This window comes from Gymnoscopelus microlampas (assembly GCF_963454915.1).
Source record: "Gymnoscopelus microlampas genome assembly, chromosome: 3".
In the NCBI taxonomy this organism is placed as follows: domain Eukaryota; kingdom Metazoa; phylum Chordata; class Actinopteri; order Myctophiformes; family Myctophidae; genus Gymnoscopelus; species Gymnoscopelus microlampas.
Genome location: NC_139940.1, coordinates 34,061,674 through 34,085,592, shown reverse-complemented (window position 1 = coordinate 34,085,592; position 23,919 = coordinate 34,061,674). Strand labels below are relative to the sequence as shown.

Below are 23,919 nucleotides of genomic sequence, written 5' to 3'. Positions count from 1 at the left end.
TGCGTACTGACAGGTCAAAATCCCACCCCTCCCACCCTGAGCGCCAATTAAATCCCAAGACGGTATTTCACTTATTCTGGGACGCAAGGCTGGTGGTCCCTTAAGATGCGTTGGCAATACCCCATTCGCGTTTCCAACCACTTAGCACATAAATGGGCCTGTCAAGGGTGGAGAGAGAGGAATGATTCAGCCAGGAGTTTACATTCATGCCTCTGGTGGCTATAATTGCATTACACATGGGGGTTTACGTAAGAGAAAGGTTTGTGTATGACGGGAGAAGGGGACAAGTTTAACATTCACAGCGAGTCCAGGTATTGTGAGACACAGTCAGGGATGAAAAGAAAAGCAGGAGGTGTGTGTGTGTGTGTGCGTGTGGGGGGAGGGGAGGGGGGTTAATTGATCAGCATCACGGTCGTGCGAAATGGTGTCAGATGACGTATTGAATATCGACAACCTCATTTATTTTAATTTTTAGCGTTGCGAAAACAGCAAGCCTGCCGTCTTTTCATAAACACCCGCTTAGTTGGTATTCTATACAGACACACATGCATGTGCAAAGATGTACACAGACAAATAAGCTCCAATACGTACTGTAAACACGTGTGCACACACATGCAGAAATGTGCATGTCTCAAAAAAGCAGACATACAAATAAGCTCAAGTGGAACACAGAATGTAGGAAAACAAACCCATCCGATTTCAGCCCACACACTTCAGCCACAGATACACACACACACACGCACACCAGCACACACGCACGCGCACGCACACACACACACACACACACACACACACACACACACACACACACACACACACACACACACACACACACACACACACACACACGCACATACACACTCTATTCTACATCCTCCCCACTTGTCTCTCCTGCCCACTTAGACATTACAGTACGTCCTCCAAGCACACATGCACTGACACGCACGTGCATGCACACTCACACGCACATGCATGCACACTCACGCAAGCACGGACGGACGGACGGACAGACACGCACTCTACTGTTCATACTCCCCACTTTAGTCTTGTCTCTCCTCCACATATGCCCACTTAGACATTACAGTATGTCCATGCACTGACACACACACACACACACACACACACACACACACACACACACACACACACACACACACACACACACACACACACACACACACACACACACACACTCTCACTACTCCTCTTCTCTGACACTCGCCATAACCTCTTTTTCACCTCTGCAGTTATTTTTTCTCTTTCCTTTTCCTCTCTCTTGGTGTGACATGTTCTCTCTCCTTGGCTGGTCTCTCACAGCTCAGTGTGGCGGCTCCATGACAGACTTCAGCGGCGTCATCCTCAGCCCCGGGTTCCCAGGGAACTACCAGAGCAGCCTGGACTGCAGCTGGAGGGTCCAACTCCCTATTGGCTTTGGTCTGTCATCTTCTCTTCTCTTCTCTTCTCTTCTCTTCTCTTCTCTTCTCTTCTCTTCTCTTCTCTTCTCTTCTCTTTTCTTCTCTTCTCTTCTCTTCTCTTCTCTTCTCTTCTCTTCTCTTCTCTTCTCTTCTCTTCTCTTTTTTTATGTCATTTCTGTGTTTGGTGCTTTTTATTGCTCTTTTCCCTGTTATGTAGTTTTTCCTTCTTTCCTCTCCGCCTCCCTTGTATCCTTCTCCATCCACTTAACTCTTATTTACGTGTAACCCTGCCTGTTGAGGAAATGCAGAAGGACATTTATTTCATACAGTACATGTCAACAACAAAACTCCATGTAACGGACATAAAGTGTATGGTACACACACACACACACACACACACACACACACACACACACACACACACACACACACACACACACACACACACACACACACACACACACACACACACACACACACACACACACACACACACACACACATACAGTATCTCACTCTCTTTTATGTCATGCTTACCAGGGATCCACCTGCAGTTTCTAAACTTCTCCACGGAGGCGGTGCACGATTACCTGGAAGTGCGCAGCGGGAACCTGGAGACAGGGACAGTGATTGATCGGTTCAGCGGCTCCTCAGTGCCTGACTCTCTCTTTAGCACCACCCATGAGACCACCCTCTTCTTCCACAGTGACTACTCTCAGAACAAACATGGCTTCCACACCGTCTACGAGGGTGAGGGCAAAGAGGGGTCCTTGTGGAGTTAGAACCGGTTGTTATCAGCGCCGTGACTGATGGACAACGGACGTTGTTAATAGGAAGCCTACAGGGCCATCAGTCAAGTTAGATACAGGAAAGAGCAGCAGTTGCCATTGAAAGGCAGAGTTTCTTAAATGTTTTCACCTTCATGTCCGATATCTTGTCCTGCGACACAGGCACGTAAGAAACATGTCTTGTGTCATTGAAACTGCAGGCGTACACAGAGTATTTTAGAGTGTATATGTCTGCAGGTTACATGAAGGCACTTTCTCCCCCCCGGGAAGGAAGCTGTAACTGGGACACTTAAAGCGACATAATTCAAGGTAGATCTAGAGAGGATGATAAGACTCAAAGTATACCGGTAAATCGTTTTTCCATCTGATTCCTTCCTGGTTCCCTGGTACAATCTAACAACTGAAAAGGTTAGAAGCACAATTTACTGTCTTACTTTCTTTTTATTTGTTTCGAACACCATACAATAAAAAAGTCACAATAAAAGTAAAAATACAAAATATGTTAAAAACAAATCCAACTAGCTCAATGAACAATAAATCATAAATGTGTTCGAAAAGGAGCAGGAAGAAGCTAATGCTTATAATATCCTACCCCTGTAGCTGAATGGAAAATAAAAAGCTACGTTTGCAGGGGCTATTACATATATGGGCAAAAAGTTAATTATCTGCGACTCTCTGCAGTGGCATTTTGTCCTACTGTGTAAACTGCAGAATCAAGGTGCAGACATGAATACCAAATCAAAGAAAGCCTCTTTTGAATCTGTTTTGCAACAAACGCTTAAGGTTACAAAAGGTTTTTGAACATTCATTACAAACAAGCGAGAGTGGCAAAGGTGAGTCCTTGAAACACTTTGAAAAGCTGTTTTAAAGTTTTAAGGCTGAGAGGCCACTTACCAATTCTGAATTGAACATATTTTGTTGAAATGTCCTCACATGAAAGCTTTCTTTCTAAAGTAGTTCAGAATTGAAGTACGTGCTCTGAGATCCACAACCTTGTGAGTTAGACTTTTGTTTTCTGAATGGTGTTCAAATGTTTTTTGTATTTTTCGAATGCTTTGTTCTGTCACAAAATAATTAGATTTATTGCAATATGTTATCCATTCATGTAGCATATCCCTTATCCTTTTTCTGTTGATGGTATGTTTCCAGCATATGAACTACAGAGGTGTCCAGACCCTCGGCCATTCCGGAATGGCATCGTGATTGGTCAAGATTACAGTGTGGGAATGACTATCTCATTTGAGTGCCTGCCGGGCTACACCCTGCTGGGAGAGGCCTCTCTGACATGTCTTCATGGAGTCAGCAGAAACTGGAACCATCCTGTACCTCGCTGTGACGGTAACAGACCTTTTACTAATGCCTTGGTTGCACGTGACGTGAGCTTGTAGATCGGCTTTTTTTTGGTGCAGTGACACCAGCACGACACCGGCACACATTTAAGTATAACTCAGACTTAACAGAACTGTCTCCTGCCCCTCGTGCCTCGGGCACATGGGAGCTGTTCATGAATGGCACTGCAATAAGAAAGACGTACCGCAAAGCACATACAAATGTACAATTATGGCAGACATTATTAATCAGAGAAAATTGCAACGGACAAGGTGAAAGTCAGTGCCATGAACCTTTGTCATCAAGCAACAGAGTAAGTGGTTTAGAGTGCTAAGAAATAAGTACAGTATGTGCCACAAAATAGCCTCTATACGTACTAGTATAGGCTTTCAGTGTCCCCTCCCCCAGCAACGCTATTCAGTCAGCCACTGCTCATCAACAGCTATTCTCCGCTTTTTGGTCAATAGAGACAATGCACACCGTAACATTTGATTTCCATTCATACAGTATGATTAAGCAGTTGCATTCAGAATAAAAGCAATGCGTGGGAATGACAGAGAGCAGAAGAGGGAGTTTATACTTTGCAAAAAAACACAGTGTCCAAAGCACAAGCCATGTCTGCCAACACAACAGCCAGGGCTGTAGCATTGGCATCGCCCTGCGTTCCCAGGAAGGAGATGAGTAGAAAACCTACGTGCAATATGTTAGTGTGTGGGATGTGTAAACTAAAACCTCTAAGGTCTGTGTTGACTGTGTACTTGAATGATGAAGGGCTGCATAGAATAGCTTTCCTTACATTCCGTGAAGGAAGACCTGCTCTGCAGTGGAAAAAATGTTTTTTGTTTACTTTATTATGTATGCACCTTTTTTAAACAATGTGAAAGCAATAGCACACCCCCTGTTGATTTATGTCACAAAAGCCCAGAGGGACCTCTAAGAGACAATGGACTTTTTCACAAAACACAATTCACAGTTAACAAAGTCAAAGTGCCTCGACGTTAATTCTCCTTTTTGAAACTATATGCATACAATAATATGGATTTTTTTTTAGGTCTTCCGGTAGTCCAAGCCCCCTCCCAATCCACTCCATAAACTCCAGATTCATTGTTTTATTGATGGCATTGTATGGCAACTGTAAAATTGTACAGCCCATTATAGTGATATATGAAGCATTCTCGAGTCTTTATCGCAGTGCCGATTACACTACTGCATGTTGTAAATTTTGAGGAAATTCACTTCAGATGTGAACTTCAAGTTTTTAATTCATCACATACATAGTAATGCATGGCAATGGCTCTTTTAATCCTCAGAGAACATTTTGGAAAGCCATGACATAACAGTTATTTAAGTCCAGGAGCAAACTTTATATTGGCTCAGAAAGTGGTAAATATTTTTGTTTTTTTGCTCACTACATTCCCTCTCCCTGGCGGCGATGTCCCCAGTTTTTATTTGAACCTGAGAGCTGTGCGTTGGCTTTAACTCGCAGTTCAAACTGAGTTTTTAACACTTTTCCTTTGAAGGGTTACGACAGGGAAGTTTTAGTACAGTAGTTTTAGTACAGAATCAAAGCCACTCAATGTCACCAGGTTCATGATATCCAGTAACTACGCCCCGAGGTTGTCTGTTACAGTAATAATATATATTGTCATAACCCATAGCATGTTGTTATGGTTGTTTTACCTACAGTTAGTGGTGGTACACCCATGAGACCACATTTTATGACATGTGGTAAATCAAATGCACACTCTGGCGTTTTTATACAACTTCTCTGACAGCCTTTCTGCCCTGTTTTTCTTAGCTCTCTGTGGTGGGAATATCACATCCATGAATGGCACAATTTACTCTCCTGGACACCCAGCCGAGTATCCAAACTTCCAGGATTGCATGTGGACTGTCCGGGTACCTCCAGGCTACGGGATCTACATCAATTTTTCTGTTATCAACACAGAGCCCATCTACGACTACATCACCGTGTGGTGAGTGTTCGCACCATTATTGTTTAACTCATAGGCCAATGAGTTAACATCTATGTGCTTACAGTACACAGATGTACTGTAAGCATGGAGGAGAAAAGAAAAGAAAAGAAAATGATGGTATAAGGAAAATCTTTGTGTATGATCTTGACTTGGACAGGTCAAATAGTGAGAATAAACAACCATCGATTTAATTATCTGTGATGTTAGCTTCTGCAGACAGTCCACTGGCCATGCGTGTCAGCTTTATCCACAGTCCACATGTTTTTTGAGCTGAGTTATGAAAATAATAACCCTATGTGCTGGCGATGCATGATCAACAAAGTTAGTTTCTGATGCTGTGCTTTGCTAATGAAGCTGTTCTTTCTGAAGTCTTGTCTTGGTGGTTTTAAAAGTATTAGAAAATACTTAATTATGTAGATTATAGGTGCAGTGAGAATTCTGCTTCAGGGTATATATTTTTTTAATATGAGAATGGGAACAGCCATTTCCAAGGCTATAAAATAGTCATCAATACACCAGATTTCCCCATCATATTCCAATGGGCTAGCTTGTGCCCACGGTGTTTAATCTATGTTAGATGACCCATAATGAATCCTAACTCTCAGGTTGTCTTGGTTGTATTATACAATCTGTGCAATATTTCTTTACTTGTTTTTATGAAAGAACCTTTCAGACCCCTGTCTGTCCTGTCTTTGTTTCTTTCTTTGTTTCTTTCTTTGTTTCTTTCTTTGTTTGTTTCTTTCTTTCTTTCTTTCTTGCCATGTTATCTATCTATCTATCTATCTATCTATCTATCTATCTATCTATCTATCTATCTATCTATCTATCTATCTAATGTACTGTATCGTAACTGTATAAAATTTGACCAAGAGAACTGTTCCTCTCAGCCAAGATGCGAGTTGTGTTGCACACTAGGGCATTCACGAATAGTGATTTTTAGTATTCGAATTATTCGACCTATAAGTATTCGAATATTCGATTAATCGATTTGATTATAAAAAATAAAATAATAAAAAAATAAAAAAAATAAAAAATAAAAAGTTTTTTTTTTTTTTTTTTTTTCAATGACATTGATGACTGGACTCAAGGAATGCGAGTTGACGTCACACCAGAGCTCACAGCTGCGTGTCTGCTGCAGAATAGCCACTAAAAAAAAAAAAATCTAAAAAAAAAAAAAAAAAAAAAACTTTTTTTTTTTTTTTTTTTTTATCGAATAATCGAATAGTGGTTTGATAGTCGAATAGTCGGTTTGATAGTCGAATATTCGAATATTCGATTATTCTGTTAATGCCCTATTGCACACTAAACCAATGTGTTTAGTGTGCCTAGAGGTGTAATGAATTTAACTTGCGATTATATCACACCACCCACAAAGTACGATAAGACTACTGTAGTACAAAACTAAACCACCAAAACCACAACAACACAGAGATCTGTCTCTTAAGGCATCTATGCTGTTTCACTTGAGCTTGTTAAAGCTAAATAATGCTTGTTGGATGGCTAAAACTTTTGAAGATGATAACATAGCCAAGAACTTTTAATCTGTTTGTCTATTCCGTTGAACAGGGATGCATAGAATTTTTGACATTCAGAATCATGTCGAGGGAAACCTAAAACAAGCCATGAATGACTGCAAGTACTTCTCTTTAGCGCTGGATGAGAGTACAGATTTGATGGATGTTAGCCAGCTTCTCATTTACACGAGAGCCATTGACAGTTAATTTCAAGTACACGAGGAGCTGTTAAAATTGGCCTCTTTGCATGGCACTACCAAGGGCGTGGATGTTTTCAACACAATTAATGATGTTTGTACATGAATATGGGGACAAAATGATATGCGGTACAAGCACAGTAATGCACAAAAAAGGTTTGACATGGCCTTCCTCACAGATATCACCGCAACCTCAATATGTATTTGCAAGGAAGAGCACAAACTGTATCTCTATGCACACATTAATGCATTTAAGCATAAACTTTTCAAAGATGGCTTTTTGTCCTACCACCCTATTTTGACTAACTTTCCCACCTGCAAAGAAATACGTAAATATGCCCCCTAATGTGAGGAAATATTCTGCAGCAGCAATTCAAAGATCGCTTTCAAGATGTCCACCTCGTAGTTACTGATAGTGCTGTTTGCTGGGCACCGCACTGCTGCGGTCTGTATGCTGTGTGCAGTTATGTACTTCAAATTGGCTGGTGACTAGTTTTTGATCTGCTGTATCCAGGTGGCCAAATAATAAACAATCTCATTTTACAGCTAAGCGGTACACTAAAATATGTTTCTGAAAACATTTGAGGTAAGAAGGCAATGCAGTAACAAAACCTTAATTCCTATTTGAGCAGCATACCCTATTTTGATAGTTTGGCTGGAGTTTTGAGAGCCAGCTGGGTTGCGTGGATGGACCTAATTTGGATAATGCTACAGACACACCAAATTGAGTCACGACGCATCTAGATACACCAGACCTGCAAACGCTCTGGCCAGTGGATTGTGCTATATGCTTTTTGCAGTTACGTACTGCAAAAAATGTCCGGTGCTTAGTTTTTGACCTACAATCTTATTTTACAGCTAAACGGTACACTAAAGTATGTTCATGAAAACATTTGAGGCAAGAAGGCAATGCAGTAACGGAATCGTGGTTCCTATTTGATCAGCACTTCCTATTTCGATAGTTTGGCAGAGGAAAGTTGTTGGTTGAATTCAACTTAATGCAAATTATGTCCGTCCACTGCAAGATGGCCGGCTTGCAAAACTCGGGTCAAACTGGGGCAGTGTAGTGCTGATCAAATATCAAATATTGATAGTTGTTTTTTTGTTTTTTTATGCACACACAAGGGCAACTTTTCAACCATGAAGCACATCAAGTCAAAATAGAGAAACAGACTGTCAGATTAAACAGTGTTCCATCTCATGCAGATTGGATGCACAAACATTGATATTGAAATTCAGTCTACTGTGCGCCTGGCCTGCTGCAGGAGAGGCCCCAAGTGTCTCAATAAGACATAACGGTCACACTTTACTTGAACATGCAAATTCATACACATAATTAACGCTTAATGATGAACTCATACATTCATTCATAATGAATTTATCATTAATTCATCATTAATTAACTGTTGATTACATGTATTGTTGCATGCTTAAGTAAAGTGTGACCGAAATATCTACTGATCCACTTGTTGGTGAGGGTGAATGACTTTTAATTAATTATTCTGGTTGTCTCCTCCATGCCGAAAGGCCTGGAGGCGTAGAGTATGTTTTAGTCCTTGTCCGTCTGTACCCCCCCCCCCCCCCCCCCCCAATCTCAGGGTGGATGCTCGAACCACAAGACCACTGTAGTGGTTTAATATCTAATAGAAGGATTATTAATTAATGAATCAATCTATCTATCTGTCTGTCTGAATCTATCTACTTTATCTATAGCCTGTGTGTGTGTGTGTGTGTGTGTGTGTGTGTGTGTGTGTGTGTGTGTGTGTGTGTGTGTGTGTGTGTGTGTGTGTGTGTGTGTGTGTGTGTGTGTGTGTGTGTGTGTGTGTGTGTGTGTGTGTGTGTTCTCACTATATATACACCTCAGGCAGACGTGGATCTTTCCTCACGGGAGATGGTAGAGGGAAATGCCTTCCAGCGTTGGAGGCTGCTGTACATTAGGGGAAGAGGGGTGCTACTGGCACTCGTCTTTTCAAATGAAATGTTTCATAAACAATCTGTCCCCTGATAGTAAGATTTCATTCTACTGCCTGACTACCGTCTCCCACTTTGCTGATCACTCTAAAACGCAATGATAATGTATATATAAATTATATATACGCAAGGGGACGCGAGGGGGTGCGGCACATTTTTTGAAACATTTTGCCTATACTGACATGCTCAAAATAGGGACAACAAGGCTAATGTGGTCACTCTCAGTACATATGTATCAGACTTCAGATGAGTGGACTTCATTATTAGGATCCAGTCGTGGCATGTTCCCTACCTGTCTAAAGTGCCATTCACACAGAGCACGGTATACTGTATAACGATAACTACTGTATATTCACGTCCACACTGATAAATAATACGTTCTGTAAACAGCACCAAACATTATAGTGTCAGCCTGTGTCAGACTACACGGAGAGGGGAGAGATCGAGAGAGAGAGTGAGAGATCTCCTCAGTAGAGCTGAAAGGATTATGGATCATTTGACTCTGATTATCATCATCATCATACTAAATAAGCCACCAAATCTCTGTCCGCAAAATAAGTCTCTGTCCGCAGACACATTTCTGTGTACAGAATGTCTGTCCGGGGCTTAACTCGATGGACCAAATGGTCCCAGATTTGGGATATGAGCTTCAGATGACCGACCCTTGGTAGAACGCGTCAAAGGGCAATTTAGAGGGGCTTACGGATTCCGAGAATCGAACAACCAAAAAACTGGCCTGAGGAGGAGGCATGGGATTTTTTTTATCCTGAGGTCTGAGGCAGAGGCATCGGTTCTAGGCTTCCCTGGTAGGTCTATCAGACTCCTTGAGTGATAGGTAGGGCTTCGTGAGACGTTTGTGTTGTGTTACACGCACAAACGTCTCTTGGGTTGAATACAGAAAGTGATTGCAGCTCCTACCTGGTCACTGGAAGGTATTTTCTGCATCTGAATGGCTTGGTTTCATTTTTTGGGGGTTATATTTAAAATATGATGGCCCAATCAGACAAATACACCTGTGGACATACCTCTATGCCATAAAAAGCAGTTTTCCTCTTGCCAGAAAGTGATTGCCGCTCCTACCTGATAACCGAAAGCTTGTTAATTATAAGGAGGTGAGATAGTTCTATCTGAGGTAAAGCCAGCTAGCTAGCCTATTGTGTTAACTGTTCATGATCATCTCCTCATTAAAACTTTCAGACGGTGAGTGAGACCGATTGTGGCTGTCATTGTTTCTATCGTTCGTAAAATCACGCAGAAAGTGAACCAAACGATATTGTTCACAGCTAACGTTGTTGTTATAGTTGTGTTGTGTCATCCACTTCAGTTAGAACCATTTTAAAACAACATATTAATAGTTATCGTTATAGTTATCGTACTCTGTGTGTATTAAAGGAGCTAGCATGCTCCTTCAATATAGGATTGCTGTTCTGTATGTATTTACAGTATATTTGAAAGAGAGAACAACAGCTAAGTAGGTTGTGTTGTTAAAATGCGGTAAGCAAGGTTGAAAACAGCTGACATGATTATTTATTGTAAGGTTTGAATTGTGCTTGTAAATGAGATGGTCTTTGTGAATGAGGGATGATTATGTTGTTTTCAGAATATAAGGCAAGGCAAGTTCATTTTGGATAGCAAAGTTCACACACGAAAGCAATTTGCAGTGTTTTGCATACAGTAAGGCATGAACAGGCATTTTAAAGAAAATAAAGAATAGAAAGGATAAAATAATGAAAGAATATGGTCCTATTAATAATGATCCAGTTGCACACGGTCAGCAATAAACTTGTATTAAATGGAAAGTGTTTGTTGTACCTTAATCCAAAGCACTTTACAATCCATTCACACACACACACACACACATTCACACACTGATGCGGAGGGTTAGAGTTAGAAATTCAGTGTCTTGCTCGAGGACACTTCGACTGGATGACGGGATCAGGGAACCTTTCGATTCCCAAGCGGCCGCTCTACCTCCCGAGCCACTGCTGCCTGTATTCACCAGGAGTGTTGTAATATTTATTCTGGTTCCCCCTTCCTACAACAGAATAATTGGTCAGCATCAACACACACCTTAAATTCACAATTTTTGACTCATTAGTCAGTAGGTAGGCTGAAAACAAAAGACTGTGGAGAACATAAAAGTAGTAGTATTTAAAAGTATTGGTAGGTGCAAGCCTCAGATCGTTTGGAAGGTTGCTCCAACTGTGTGTGGCATAATAACTAAACCGTAGCATTAATAACTAAACCCTGCCTCACCATATTTTATTTGAACTCTAAGTTTAGTAGACCGTTCCTGGACAACTTCTCAATGATTCATAATTTAAAAGCAAAGTCAGAATGTATTTTGGCTCTATACCATTGAGTGATTTAAAGATGAGCAGCAATATTCAATTCTATGGCTCACTGGAAGCCAGTGCAGAGATGTGAGAACTGGTGAAGTGTTCAACTTTCTTTGTTCTTGTTAGAAGTCAAGTGGCTGCATTCTGAATGAGATAAGGCTTTGTATCCTACTTTAAAGTTATGTGGTGGAGGATACTCAACTCATAGATGCATTGTTCACCTCAACCAGGGAAGTATGCATTATATACCATACTTTTTCTTCTGGACGTAGGAGGGCATTTCTCCCTATGAAGTGTGCGTGTGTGCGTGTGTGTGTGTGTGTGTGTGTGTGTGTGTGTGTGTGTGTGTGTGTGTGTGTGTGTGTGTGTGTGTGTGTGTGTGTGTGTGTGTGTGTGTGTGTGTGTGTGTGTGTGTGTGTGTGTGTGTGTGTGTGTGTGTGTGTGTGTGTGTGTGAACTTTATTGACACATCACGATTATAGGTGGAAATGAATGGGTGAAATATGTTTCTGTGCGGGCTCTCAACATTGCCAGAGTTAGAATATGGAAAGAGAGTATATCGAGGACAATAAAACAGAACACAGAACAAGTCAATAACAGGAAGGCACAGACAAATCAAATATACAAAGTCCAATATACATAAGGTGCATGATAAAACAAAATTGCAATGGAGGTGGCACTTGCCGGCAGAAATGCTTCTCATGCAGGTGGAAAACATATCCAGCATATAATGATACATTATCAGCAGGCACACACACACACACACACACACACACACACACACACACACACACACACACACACACACACACACACACACACACACACACACACTTTCTTATGACAGTCCATCTTCGATTATGACTTCATATATCTCCCAGTTTGTTTGCCTAGTACACCTTCCCAGAGCCTGCAGCTAGAGCCCGCACAAGCATGGACGTCTCCCATTAACAATAGTTTGTCATTGGGTGGTGTCTTCTGGATGATGGTGTCCAATTTGCTGTAGAAGCCATCCTTTGAGTCTTCACTGGCACACAGGGTTGGTGTGTATGCACTGATAAACGATGCATGTTGACCTCTGGTAAGGAGAACGTGCCATGTCAGCTGCCTTTTATTGATGCCTATTGGAGTTTATGGGAGCTTGGAGGTGATGAGACTCTGGGGGAAACCCTTACCAGAAAAAGGTCCTCCTCCAACCACAGTTTCATCTGCATGGTTAAAGTGATTTGGTTAAATATATGAAAAACAGGGTATTGTGTATAACATCACGGTTTCATGTGCATCATTAAAGGAGTAGTTCACCCAAAAAAATACTTATTTTCTATCAATAACACACCCCATGAAGCCTTGAATTCGTGGAGATTGTTTTTTTTGTCAATCATTTTATGACGTTAGCATCCCTCCGCCGGTCATCAAATTATTGGCTCAGGATCAGGAATGCGACAAAAAACAAAAAAATCTCCATGAATTCAAGGCTTCATGTGCAATTGATAGAAAAAAAGTTATTATTTGGGTGAATTACTCCTTTAAGTTGTAATGCACATGGTGACAGTGCTCAGCACTTGGTGCACACCCAGGTGTACACCCCTGTTCTGACTAGAGCCTTTGCCTTCTGATAGCTGAACAACTAAACTGGAGCTTCTTTCAATCCCCCTCTCTCTCAATCTCTCTCTCTCAACCGTTCCTTTGCGACGTGTTGTGAGCTTGTACGTACTATTTTAAAAAGAAAATCTTGTAAATTCTTGATAAATTGTGAAAAATGGTAACACAAATCTTCTCTTTTGTTGCTCCCTGGCAAAAACATATTTTCAGATGGGAGTCTGCTGCGCCCAAATACATAATCAATTAGGGGTCCTTGACAGGAAAAGGTTTGAGAACCACTGCTCTAACCCTCCCCTTCCTCTCTGTCTTTTAGGGATGGACCTGACCAGGGCTCACCACAGGTCGCCCAGTTCAGTGGCACCTCCGTCCAGGAGGGCGTGTCCACCACCGCCAATCAAATCCTTGTCAAGTTCCACAGCGATTTCAGCACGAGTGGCTTCTTTGTGCTGCATTACCATGGTAACCTCCCTTTGGCTACCGGCCAAATGAAGGGCTCGTCTTTAGCGAGGCGATGCTCTAATGGCCCTTATTAGTTTGATGTCCAAGTCCTCTGATCACAGGGAGCAGGGTGTACTAATGAAGACCAGAGACGAAGAGGAGGCATAGATCAGCTTGCCATTGTATTGTTCCATATGGGAGTGTCTTTATTATCAGCTTTTTATTGGAGCTTCTTAACCTTTCTTCCATATTTCGCTTCAAGGTATCACTTCTGGTTCGGTCTAATGCTGAATGTACCTACACTGCGTGCTCATGCAAAATATACAGAAATGATGATTTTGATGTTCAGGAACTGCGATAGGTCGCAGTTTTAAGCTTAAATAGGCAACAAAGTATAGGCTGTAATTAGATGCACACACTAGACACATCCACAAAATTAAGAGTACCATACTAGACAGCTCATACACATACATGCACATGTACACATACTCACACACACATGCACATAAACACATGCATACAGAGGGCGCTTCTGTTGATTTGGTTTCAGTGTTTCTGCTCACGTCCACAGCATACCAGCTGAGGATTTGTCAGCCACCCCCTCCTGTTGCCAACGCTGAGATCCTAGCCGACGATGATGTGTTTGAAATAGGTCTGTTTGTCAATCTTGTTCCTTACGCTCCAGTTGCAACACAAAAAAGTACAGCATGCAAGGAGTAGATGGATCTTAATGTAAACTTAAGGGGACAGAATAATATATGTATTGGACTTTATATTTCAATTTAGAGTTGTACTTTTTATTGAAAGTATTTTTCTTCCTATGATTTGCTTTCTTTTCATTTAGCCGTTCATGTGTGTGATCTCCAAATTGGGATCTAGTTTGGATAATGAATTTCACTCTGTTCACCTGTTATACTGTAGTTTCCTCTGTCTAAAAGATTTTAGTTTTTTTGTTACAAGTTTCCTTTTCCTTCTTTCCTTCCTTCCTTCCTATCTATCCTCATTTATTACTTACGTCCTTCCCTCCTCCTTTCCTTGCTTTCTTCCTACTTAATTCGTTTTTTAATGTAGTAATTTACTGAGCACTTAATAGTAATAAATGTATTGTGAATGCTCAGAAGTGATTACCACTGAGTACGAGCAGTCCCTTTTCACTGTCTGTCGTGTGTGTGTGTGTGTGTGTGTGTGTGTGTGTGTGTGTGTGCGTGTGTGCGACCGTGCGTGCGTATGTGCGTGCGTGTGTGCGTGGGAGTGTGTTACTAAGTTTCTTGGTAATGAGGTGTCTTTAGTACCATAGCTTGCTAAGGGGATGTCAATCTTCATTAGAAAATGTGCTGTTGATTACTGTCAAGTGGTGCTGCCGATGAAGCTATTACTAACAAAAGGTTCTGTGCGTGCATGCGTACGTGCTTGTTGGTATGTGTGTTCATATTTTATCGTTGTGTGCGTGCATGTGTGGGTGGATGGATGACTGTGTGTGCAAATATATATTTTTGTTTTCATGCCAACCTCGATATGTTTTCTCTGTGTGTGTGTGTGCGTGCACATGCTCGCTTGTGGGTGTGAATGATCCTACAGGGGACATCATTCGGTACTCGTGCCTGCCAGGGTTCACCTTGGTGGGCAGTGAGATTCTGACCTGTCGGCTGGGGGAAAGACTGCAGATGGATGGAAGCCCACCAGTCTGTCAAGGTTGGTCTCACTCTGTGATTTTGTGTCCGTCAAACGCATTTGTGTGTGTGTGTGTGTGTGTGTGTGTGTGTGTGTGTGTGTGTGTGTGTGCGTGTGCGTGTGCGTGTGCGTGTGTGTGAGTGTGTGTGTGTGCCCGCCCGCCCGATGCCAGTCTTCCAAGGTTGGTTGCACGCAGCATCACCCACTCGTGCTGCATCATTTAACAGACCACCAAGAGAGTCCTCTCTAGCAGCCTCTGAGCAGCGCACAGGGTCCCTATTCCAGTTTATCAAGTCCCTCAGAGTAGGAGCAGTGCCGATCCAAGATCACAGACCTGGGGCTCCCCTCAACCCAGTGCCTCACTTTGGTCAATCAGTGTAAAAGCGATTACAGAAGGTCAGCACCTCCCAAATGGGAGGTGTCATCATGGGTCACGACACCCTGGCCAGCACTCCAAGTGTCCTAGACTACTCCCTCTTGGCTCCCAAGCTGTGAAATGACCTCCCCCTCAGTCTGGACTGCAGACTCACTTCCCATTCCAGACTGCAGGGTACTCCCGTAGTCTGAGAAGTCACCTCTTCAGACTGTATCTCACTATGCAGGACTCCTCTTTCCTTGTACTGTATCATTTCTTGTTGTCTATTTTTGATAGATGCTAGTTGTACTTTGCAGATAGATGTATGTTGGTTTTGTAGACATACTGTTTGTCCACAAATGCTAAGATAATTTAGATTGTTGTTTAGACAGATGGTTTATGTTTAGACAGATGGTTTGTGTTTACCTGGTGTAGTTACTTTATACCACTTATTTTCTTTGCACTCTGTTGACTTGCCATTTACCGTTCGTTTGTTGACTAGGCTTCATGCCACTTACACAGATCTTGCACGTTGTATAAGTACTGTGGGGAGTGTATGCTAAGTACCTAAATTGTAATTGTTATTTGTTGTAATCCAAGAACAACCCCCCCCAACCTTCATATCTTCTCAATGGTCTGTACTGTCTGCAGAAGGCATTTTTTATCTATTCTGTTTTCAAGAGAGAACATATAACAACCTCATCCCCTCTCACCCAGCCCCCCTCAAATGTGAAGAAATAAAATTGCTAGCTTCCTTCAGTGCCTCAGAAGATGGCTGCTCAGAAGGAAGGGGCAGAAGCAGACGGGGTTATCTGAACAGGAGGTTTTGCAGGGCCAACAAAAAGTTTCCATCACCTTGGAGTGTGGTGCAAATAAATCTTGTATGCACAGAAGGGAACAGAGCACACTCACCTCTTCTTCTCTTTCTTTTAGATATAGGTGGCTTTTGAAGTGCCTGTGTATGAAGTCTACACACCTAGACTAGATGATGAGAACCTCAATCCCTCCATTTCTATCCCTTACCAGCATGTCTTTTATTTTGATATGATGGTGCAACCATTTCATGGTATATGGTGCATTTTTATACCTTTTATCCAAAGTGCTTTACAATGTGCATTTCATTCACCAATTCACACACACATTCACACACCGACGGCGGAGGAAACCATGCATGGTACCAACCTGCTCATCGGGATCAAGTGGGGATTCAGTGTCTTGCTCAAGGACACTTCGGCACTAACTCTGGGGGAGCCATGTACTACTGTTGCTACTGTAATGTAGGTCTATTTAGAATTTGCCCTTTTCCAAATACTGTACAGTATATGGACAATGGAAAAAAACACACGGCAAAGCTCATAAAGTCAAGTGATCGTAGATCAGTCGGTTGCTCTTGCTTTTAGTATCTTTATGCATATGCACTACTCCCAAATGATAGCACTGTTATTCCAAAGGTCAACATTATTTAAAGCTTAGTAATTAAATGAAATCAAGTGTTTGACAGCCTCTTTTAACGGAAAGGCAGACTTTTTTATGCCGTGACACCAAAGACTATGTCCCCTGCGTAGACCAGTACAGGCCTGAACCCACGTGAGTGTCATTTGCAGGCAACGACCAGCATTCCCGTAAATTTGCATCATATCGCATCTTTCCCATCATTTTCTTGTATTTGCATTGACTTTGCAAGTATTCGCAATGCATGCTGGTTCTGGAGAACCACTGATCTGACCAAATTCACACTTGACACTGCACTCTCTCTGGGCAGAGAGAGATTTATACTGTAGATACTTTTTTGAAGAACTGCCGATCCAACTAACTTCGCATTGGGCTCTACACTCAGGTCTCGGCTCTGTGATACACGCACCGAGTTTGAAATTCTCGAGATATGCGGAAGACATGATACACATACTCAGAGATTTCACACATTTATAGTAGGATGGATATGGATGGCTAGATGAATAGATAGATAATGTATACCGTGATAAAAAATTGGAAGGAAAGCTATTCTCCCACTCCAGTGTTTTTCAATTTACATATGTAGGATGTAGGCTAAAGCGCATGTTAGCATCTTGGCTCATCATTGGTGATGTGTGGTATTGTACAAGATATACTGTAAGCATATCACCACTCAGCTGACACGGCTACACCAATCACAGATCAATCAATTGCTAAGCTCCTGTTGGCACATTAGCACATCATTGGTGCTTCGTTCACAAACTGCACGCCTAGTTAACTTGCTATCCATACAGTTGCTTGCTATAGATTGCACATTATTAGAAGCTGTCTTGTTTTTAATTGATTGCAACAGTACTGACCTCCAGTATTTTAATTAGTATTTCAGAGAGTACACACAAGGATAGACCGGAAATGGGGACTTGACAGTGAATGCATATTATACTACAGTATATAGTACTGGTCTGGCATACAGAAGTACTTCAGTTTACTTTAGTCCAGCTGTGCAGAGTCACCCATGAAGAGTGACATGAATGGAATATTGAAATGCTGTCTAATGCTTTTCTTTGAGTGTTTGCTTGAACCAGGAAACGCCAGATGGGCTAGGTTATGAATAGTTTGGAATAATTTAATGGTTTCCTTTTTTGCCAATGTACTGTAGGGCAGTCAATCACTGAAAAGTTTTGGAAGCAACTTAAACATGCATTTCACTGCAGGTACAGTCAAATAACCTGCTCATAAATTAGTGACTAAATGTACTTCTGCCAAGAAGAGCCCACCACTAGCTAAAACTCACCTATTTCATATAATCTCCTGTGCTTTTCTTTGAATGATTGTAATTGCTTGCCAGTTCCAGATGGGTGAGGTATTTTAGGACTCTTTTTGGAGAACAGGACAGGCCTCCTTCATTATTTAATTGGTTTCATTCTGCCAGGAAATCAATCATGAAGTTTGAAAAATGTTCAAACTTTGATCCTTCTTCAGGCAGACAGCCATGTTCTAATGCGTCATTCATACTGTACCTTGCCAAGACTATTCTGGCCTGGCAGATTTTGCAGATCTGTTTGACCAAGTGAATCAAAGTTCATCCGCATGCTCGTATAGTACATAACAGAATGAGAGAGGAACCAAACCCCATTAAAATCAAGTTCATAGTGAGGTACAGTGGAATAGATCATTTTCCTGGCACAGTTAAAATATACAACAAAACGGTGTTAGAAGTCCAGTGTTTATCTGGATGGAATTGCATTTTCAAATGATGTCTTCATGCATCAGGTGGGCAAAGTATTTTCAGACTAAAGTGAAACACCAGCTTTACATTTCACAGATAGATATTATTCAAGGATGTTCACAAGAAACCATGCGTTCAATGTGAGATGTCCTTGTAGCACCTCTAGCAGAAAACTAATTGCTCTCCATGGGACATGTAAAGTTGAACTTGGTTTGACATGACCTGCTGTTCACATCCAAGAGCCTTCTACTGTGAGCTCGTAAAAAGAGCCATTTCCTGTGGGTCCACTTTGGATGTGGCATGATGGGAAGTAGTCTCCTTCCTCTTTTGTTTGCTGTCAGCTCCTTGTCTTGCCCTGTTAATTGTGTCTCCTTGTGCTTATGAGATAATGCATGTCCATGCATGGATATACATTTACACCCAGCCTACAGTATTTACTGAGATTTTTCCCCATCTTTATCTTCCTTTTGTAAAAGCCTGTGAGCAAGGATGGCTGTATTGTAGCTTTGACAAACAAGTATTTTATATACAGTATATACTGTATAGCCTATATCTGATTATTGTGGCCGTTTAACCCCTTTCATTTGAACATTTTTCAAACATTTTCAAAAAGTGTAAAAAAGAAGGAGAAAAAAAGAAAGCAAAAATAGCAGATCTACAAGCTCACAATGCATTGCAACAATGCACAATGTAATGTGTTGTGAACTTGAAGATAGACATAATAGATAACCTTTTGCGGCATGGAAAAGTTGGGAATCCCTGATCTAGCCGACTGAGATGGTTGCCATGGAAAATTATCCTTGCATTATACTGTAGCAAGAGCAGGTTTGAATCTGCCATACAATCACCCTTTCTTCTCTTTATTATCCATCTTAAAGTGATGTGTTGGACAGTCTAATGACACCAACAACTCTTCTGTATTATAAAAGAAACAGTTGTTGTCATGTACTGTAGTATGTTACAGCATGTATTCTGTGTGGTTAAAAAGTGGAATTAGTGCTCGGGGACTACATATTTTTTGCAAAGACTGCTCTTGGAGCAGTGGAAGGATTTGATGAATGCAGAAAGAAACTGAAAGCAAAAATCTTGCAATAAAATGATTACATTTGATGCTTACCCGTGGTGCAGAGTGCAGACAATGCTATGCTCAGGCCTACAGCAAGTCTTTGCATCATCTTTTAGTAAAGCTTTGCATAACAACAGCATTTAATCATATTTGGAGATCAAATACACGATTTTTGTGAGGCTAAGACATGGAATTCTCTGATATCTTGTATGCTCATCCCCATCACGTCTGATGAATACTTAACACAACTTCTGTGGTGACTGTACGGTGCAGAATCTTAAAAGATAGAACACTAACTTTTTTTTAAGCCTCCTGATTTATGCTGTCTTCAAATGGACTACACAATTTGCTTGCCGTTCAAGTGGTTAAGATGGTTAAGATATGAGAACGCCATTGCTAGGCAACAGGACATGTATCTGTATTGGTACTGTAGCCACGAGTCCTTGTTCTTGTAAGACCTTTGGGATTATCAATATTTTTCTCAGATATATCATGAAATTACTAAGAAACACTCCATCCAATTAAAATGAGGAACTTATATGGGTTCTGCCTTTTTTTTAAATGACATCACAACTTGCAAACTTGGAGCTATTAGAAGAGCTCCACTTCGGGAGTCATGAATACCACAACCGTGGCTTGTTCATATGGATTTTTCTAGGCAAACATGACCTTGAAGGCACTATACTTTCATACTTCCTGGAGCTAAGATTTTAGCCTAAGCAGTATTAACCACAACTCTGCTTACTGTAGCAGCAAGAAATGTATCTTGAGGCCAAACAAATTGAGAGAGGTATAGTTACACTTGTACTTTGTTTCGTGATCAATAAGTCATAACTCAAAAAATACCAAGCAACACTGTTTAGAGTTTTTTTTAAAGCCTTTAATAACTCAACTTACAGTCTTCCTCAGGGCATAAAGTGACAGCTCACACAGATACATATAACTAGGGTTGTGTCAGCTACCAGGCAATCATAGTGGCACTAGATAATTGAAACGGGTGCAGTTGAGAAAGTGACTGTGAACATAAATATGTAGATTCTAACAATGCATCAATGTCTTTACGGTTACACACACACACACACACACACACACACACACACACACACACACACACACACACACACACACACACACACACACACACAATGGTACTGTATAGATTCCTCCGGCTGTAGTGTACTGTAGTTTTCAATTCTTCACTGAAGTTGACAGCCTAGAATTAACATTTTGGGGGTTATCTTATGGCTTATTGATCGCAAAGTCTAATCTCTTTTATTTTTTTGTCTTACGATAATATATGTTCTTGATTCCAAAGAGCACATTTTTCATATTTATACTTGTATATATATACCTTCATGCATGAAGTAGCACTCCTCAGCCAATCTATTGGTGTTTGCTCTCTGTAAAATAAATGTTTCTGTTGCCTGGCAACTGTAGCTTTTTAAACAATGGGGGCCGCTAGGAACAAGGGGGACCTGAACAAAGCTCTTATTAGGTTGATATCATTCATACTGTGTGCTAGATCATGTCAAGTAGGCCTATGTCTTTATATGTATTCTCTTTAACCCTGTGTAACTGTCAAGGGCAGGGCCCCTAGGTTCTTTTAACTATAACATACCTTTTAGTTTTAGCCCTCACATCTAGGCCCGATCCGAGGTTGGTCCAGACAGCACTGGCCTAGTCACTCTGCACACACGTCATGCGAAGTCCGGCCCCTCTGGCCTCTCCTCTCCTCTCGGCTCCTCTCCCCTCCTCTCCTCCCTCCGCCTGTACTGTGCGTAACCATGGCCATCATGGCCATCATGAGGCAGTTGAATGTTGTCACAGAAGTCTTTAGGGAAGCTGTTATTGACCATGCAGGGGCTGTTAGGGTTGGCTGTCCCACAGGGTCCATGTAGCATGGATTGACGCAGAGTGACGCAGAGTGGCTCCTTCTGTGGGTCAGGTATGTCTGCTAGTACACCGCCACTCTTTGAGTTTGCCGTAATTGTGATAAAGAGGTCAAACTTCCTGTATATGGTTGCTATGGCAACCTGCCATATCAGGCTGAGGGTGTGATAGGCAAATCAGGGAATCAATCAAGCCGATAGTCTGATCACAGATCGAGGTGGGGTAAGATGCCTAAAACATAGCCATAGCTCTGATCAACAGCCTGTGGCAAGTTTTGGGGCAAATGGAGTGATCCTGTGCTTGCTTACCCCGGACGAACTTTTGGAGCTTTTGTCAATTATATAGTAGTAAGATAGTAAGATAAGATAAGATGTTTACTTGCTGCAGTCAAATAAAATCAATCAATAGAAAATGAATAATAATACTAATCCTCAATACCAAGTCAGTTAACCTCACAGGAAAATGCACTTTTCAACACTAGTACACTTTAACCAATTCAGTCACCTTTGTGTGAATTCAAAATGATAAAATCTTAAATAAAAAATAAATAATAAAATGAGTACTCAGGCCTTCACTCTTTCAAGCAAAAAAAAGTCCAGGAGAATGGAGGTGGTGTGTGCGCTGTGTGTGAGTCTTTCATGCGTGGGTGGTTTACATGTGCAGGTGGTCCGTGCGGAGGTGATCTTTAGGTGGACAGAGTCTACTGATGAGACAAGGGCGAATCCAGCGATGCCACAGGAAGGCTGAGCGTTGCCTGGTAGCTCAACCCGCTATCTGGGGCGTCAGTGCTGCAGGCGACATACTCTTCATTTGCAATTGGCTTTCAGTGGTGTCAGTGAACTCATTGTAAAGCATACAGATCTTCCATGATGTTCATAGCAGACTGGTAGGCGTGCTCTTTGACTGCATACCTGATGAGGAAAAACCTACACCAGCTCTGTAGAAGCAGATGGCAGCCAGTTTACCTTATGGGTCACATTCTTCGGTATCTACAATGAGTATGTCTATGACCTACTTCAGCCTCCATATTTCTCAAAGTCCAATAGACGTACTGCTCTGCGCCTGTGTGAGGACAGCACTGGACAGACCTATGTTTGAGATCTAAAGTGGATCAACATCCAAAACCTGTTGCCTGTAAACTTATTTTGTTTGGAAACAAAACACTGAAGTGTTCCATCCACTAAGATGAACCATTCCTCCAGCAGAAGCCATAGCATATTCCCCATGTAGTTAATGAAGATTGAAGGTACCACAGTCTAGAGGATGTCAGAGTTCTCACTATGTGATCTAGCTGGCTTGAAAGATGCAACAAAGCAAAGACCTTTGGATAGGCTGAAAGAGGCAGGGAAAATCAACAACTCTGTTCATTCTGGGGAAGTGTATTCCTGCTCTTCACAACAACCAGACTGACAGGCTGAAAGACAGCTACACACTCCTTTCATTGTTTACATCCAACCGTGTGCATCCACCTACGATAGTGTCACTGGAGAAACTGGTGACTCTAAAGGAATCGTGCAGTCCAATTATTGGGGTATATAGCTGAATGGGTAGAGTGCCCACCTGGGAAACAGAAAGTCCCAGATTCAATTCCCGGCCCCGGCAATGCGTCGAGGTGTCCCTGAGCAAGATGCTAACCCCTAAATGCCCCCTGTCTTCCAAAGCAAACAGTGAAAACACAGAAATACAGCGAGAGGGCAGTGTGTTTCTGTAGGTAAACACAACTACACTACTCCAGTGGCTGATAACTGCTGGTATAGAGGGAAATGATTGGTCAAAAATGTATTTGTTTTGTTATCTAAACACAGGGCAAAGTTACATGTACAGAAAACTATACGTTATTTAAACCCATTTCAACAGTAGTAAAATACAGATAAATGTACTATAATAACTTAAACATTATATTTATTTATAAAACCAACAAAAATAATAGCATTGAAACCAAAACGGAGATATACCCAACTGTACTGGGTTACATAGCTACATAATATACATACACAAAGGAACCTTATACAAGTAGTAGTTATTGCACATATTGTACTGTACTGCACATCATTAAACAATAAACTGACATATTTGAATGGAATTGACTTCTTCTTGTCCTCCCATGATGACTCATGTACTGTATTCTATACTGCATGTATTTGCATTGCTCCAGTCATGTAAACAAATCTCATAACTCTTTTGTTAT

At 41.5% G+C, this 23,919-nt stretch overlaps 1 protein-coding gene across 1 annotated transcript in view; it reads left to right on the top strand.

Annotated features, from left to right (window-relative positions):
* The window catches only part of LOC311039730 (CUB and sushi domain-containing protein 3-like), a gene marked incomplete at its 5' end in the record, with an annotated part of 373,258 nt that overhangs the window by 247,214 nt on the left and 102,125 nt on the right, over positions 1-23,919 (top strand). Inside the window, 7 exons of the mRNA XM_084049684.1 lie at positions 1,318-1,434; positions 1,956-2,165; positions 3,353-3,541; positions 5,331-5,508; positions 13,444-13,589; positions 14,140-14,220; positions 15,147-15,260. Coding sequence (XP_083905810.1) covers positions 1,318-1,434; positions 1,956-2,165; positions 3,353-3,541; positions 5,331-5,508; positions 13,444-13,589; positions 14,140-14,220; positions 15,147-15,260 — 1,035 coding nt within the window. The remainder of the gene's footprint in view (positions 1-1,317; positions 1,435-1,955; positions 2,166-3,352; positions 3,542-5,330; positions 5,509-13,443; positions 13,590-14,139; positions 14,221-15,146; positions 15,261-23,919) is intronic.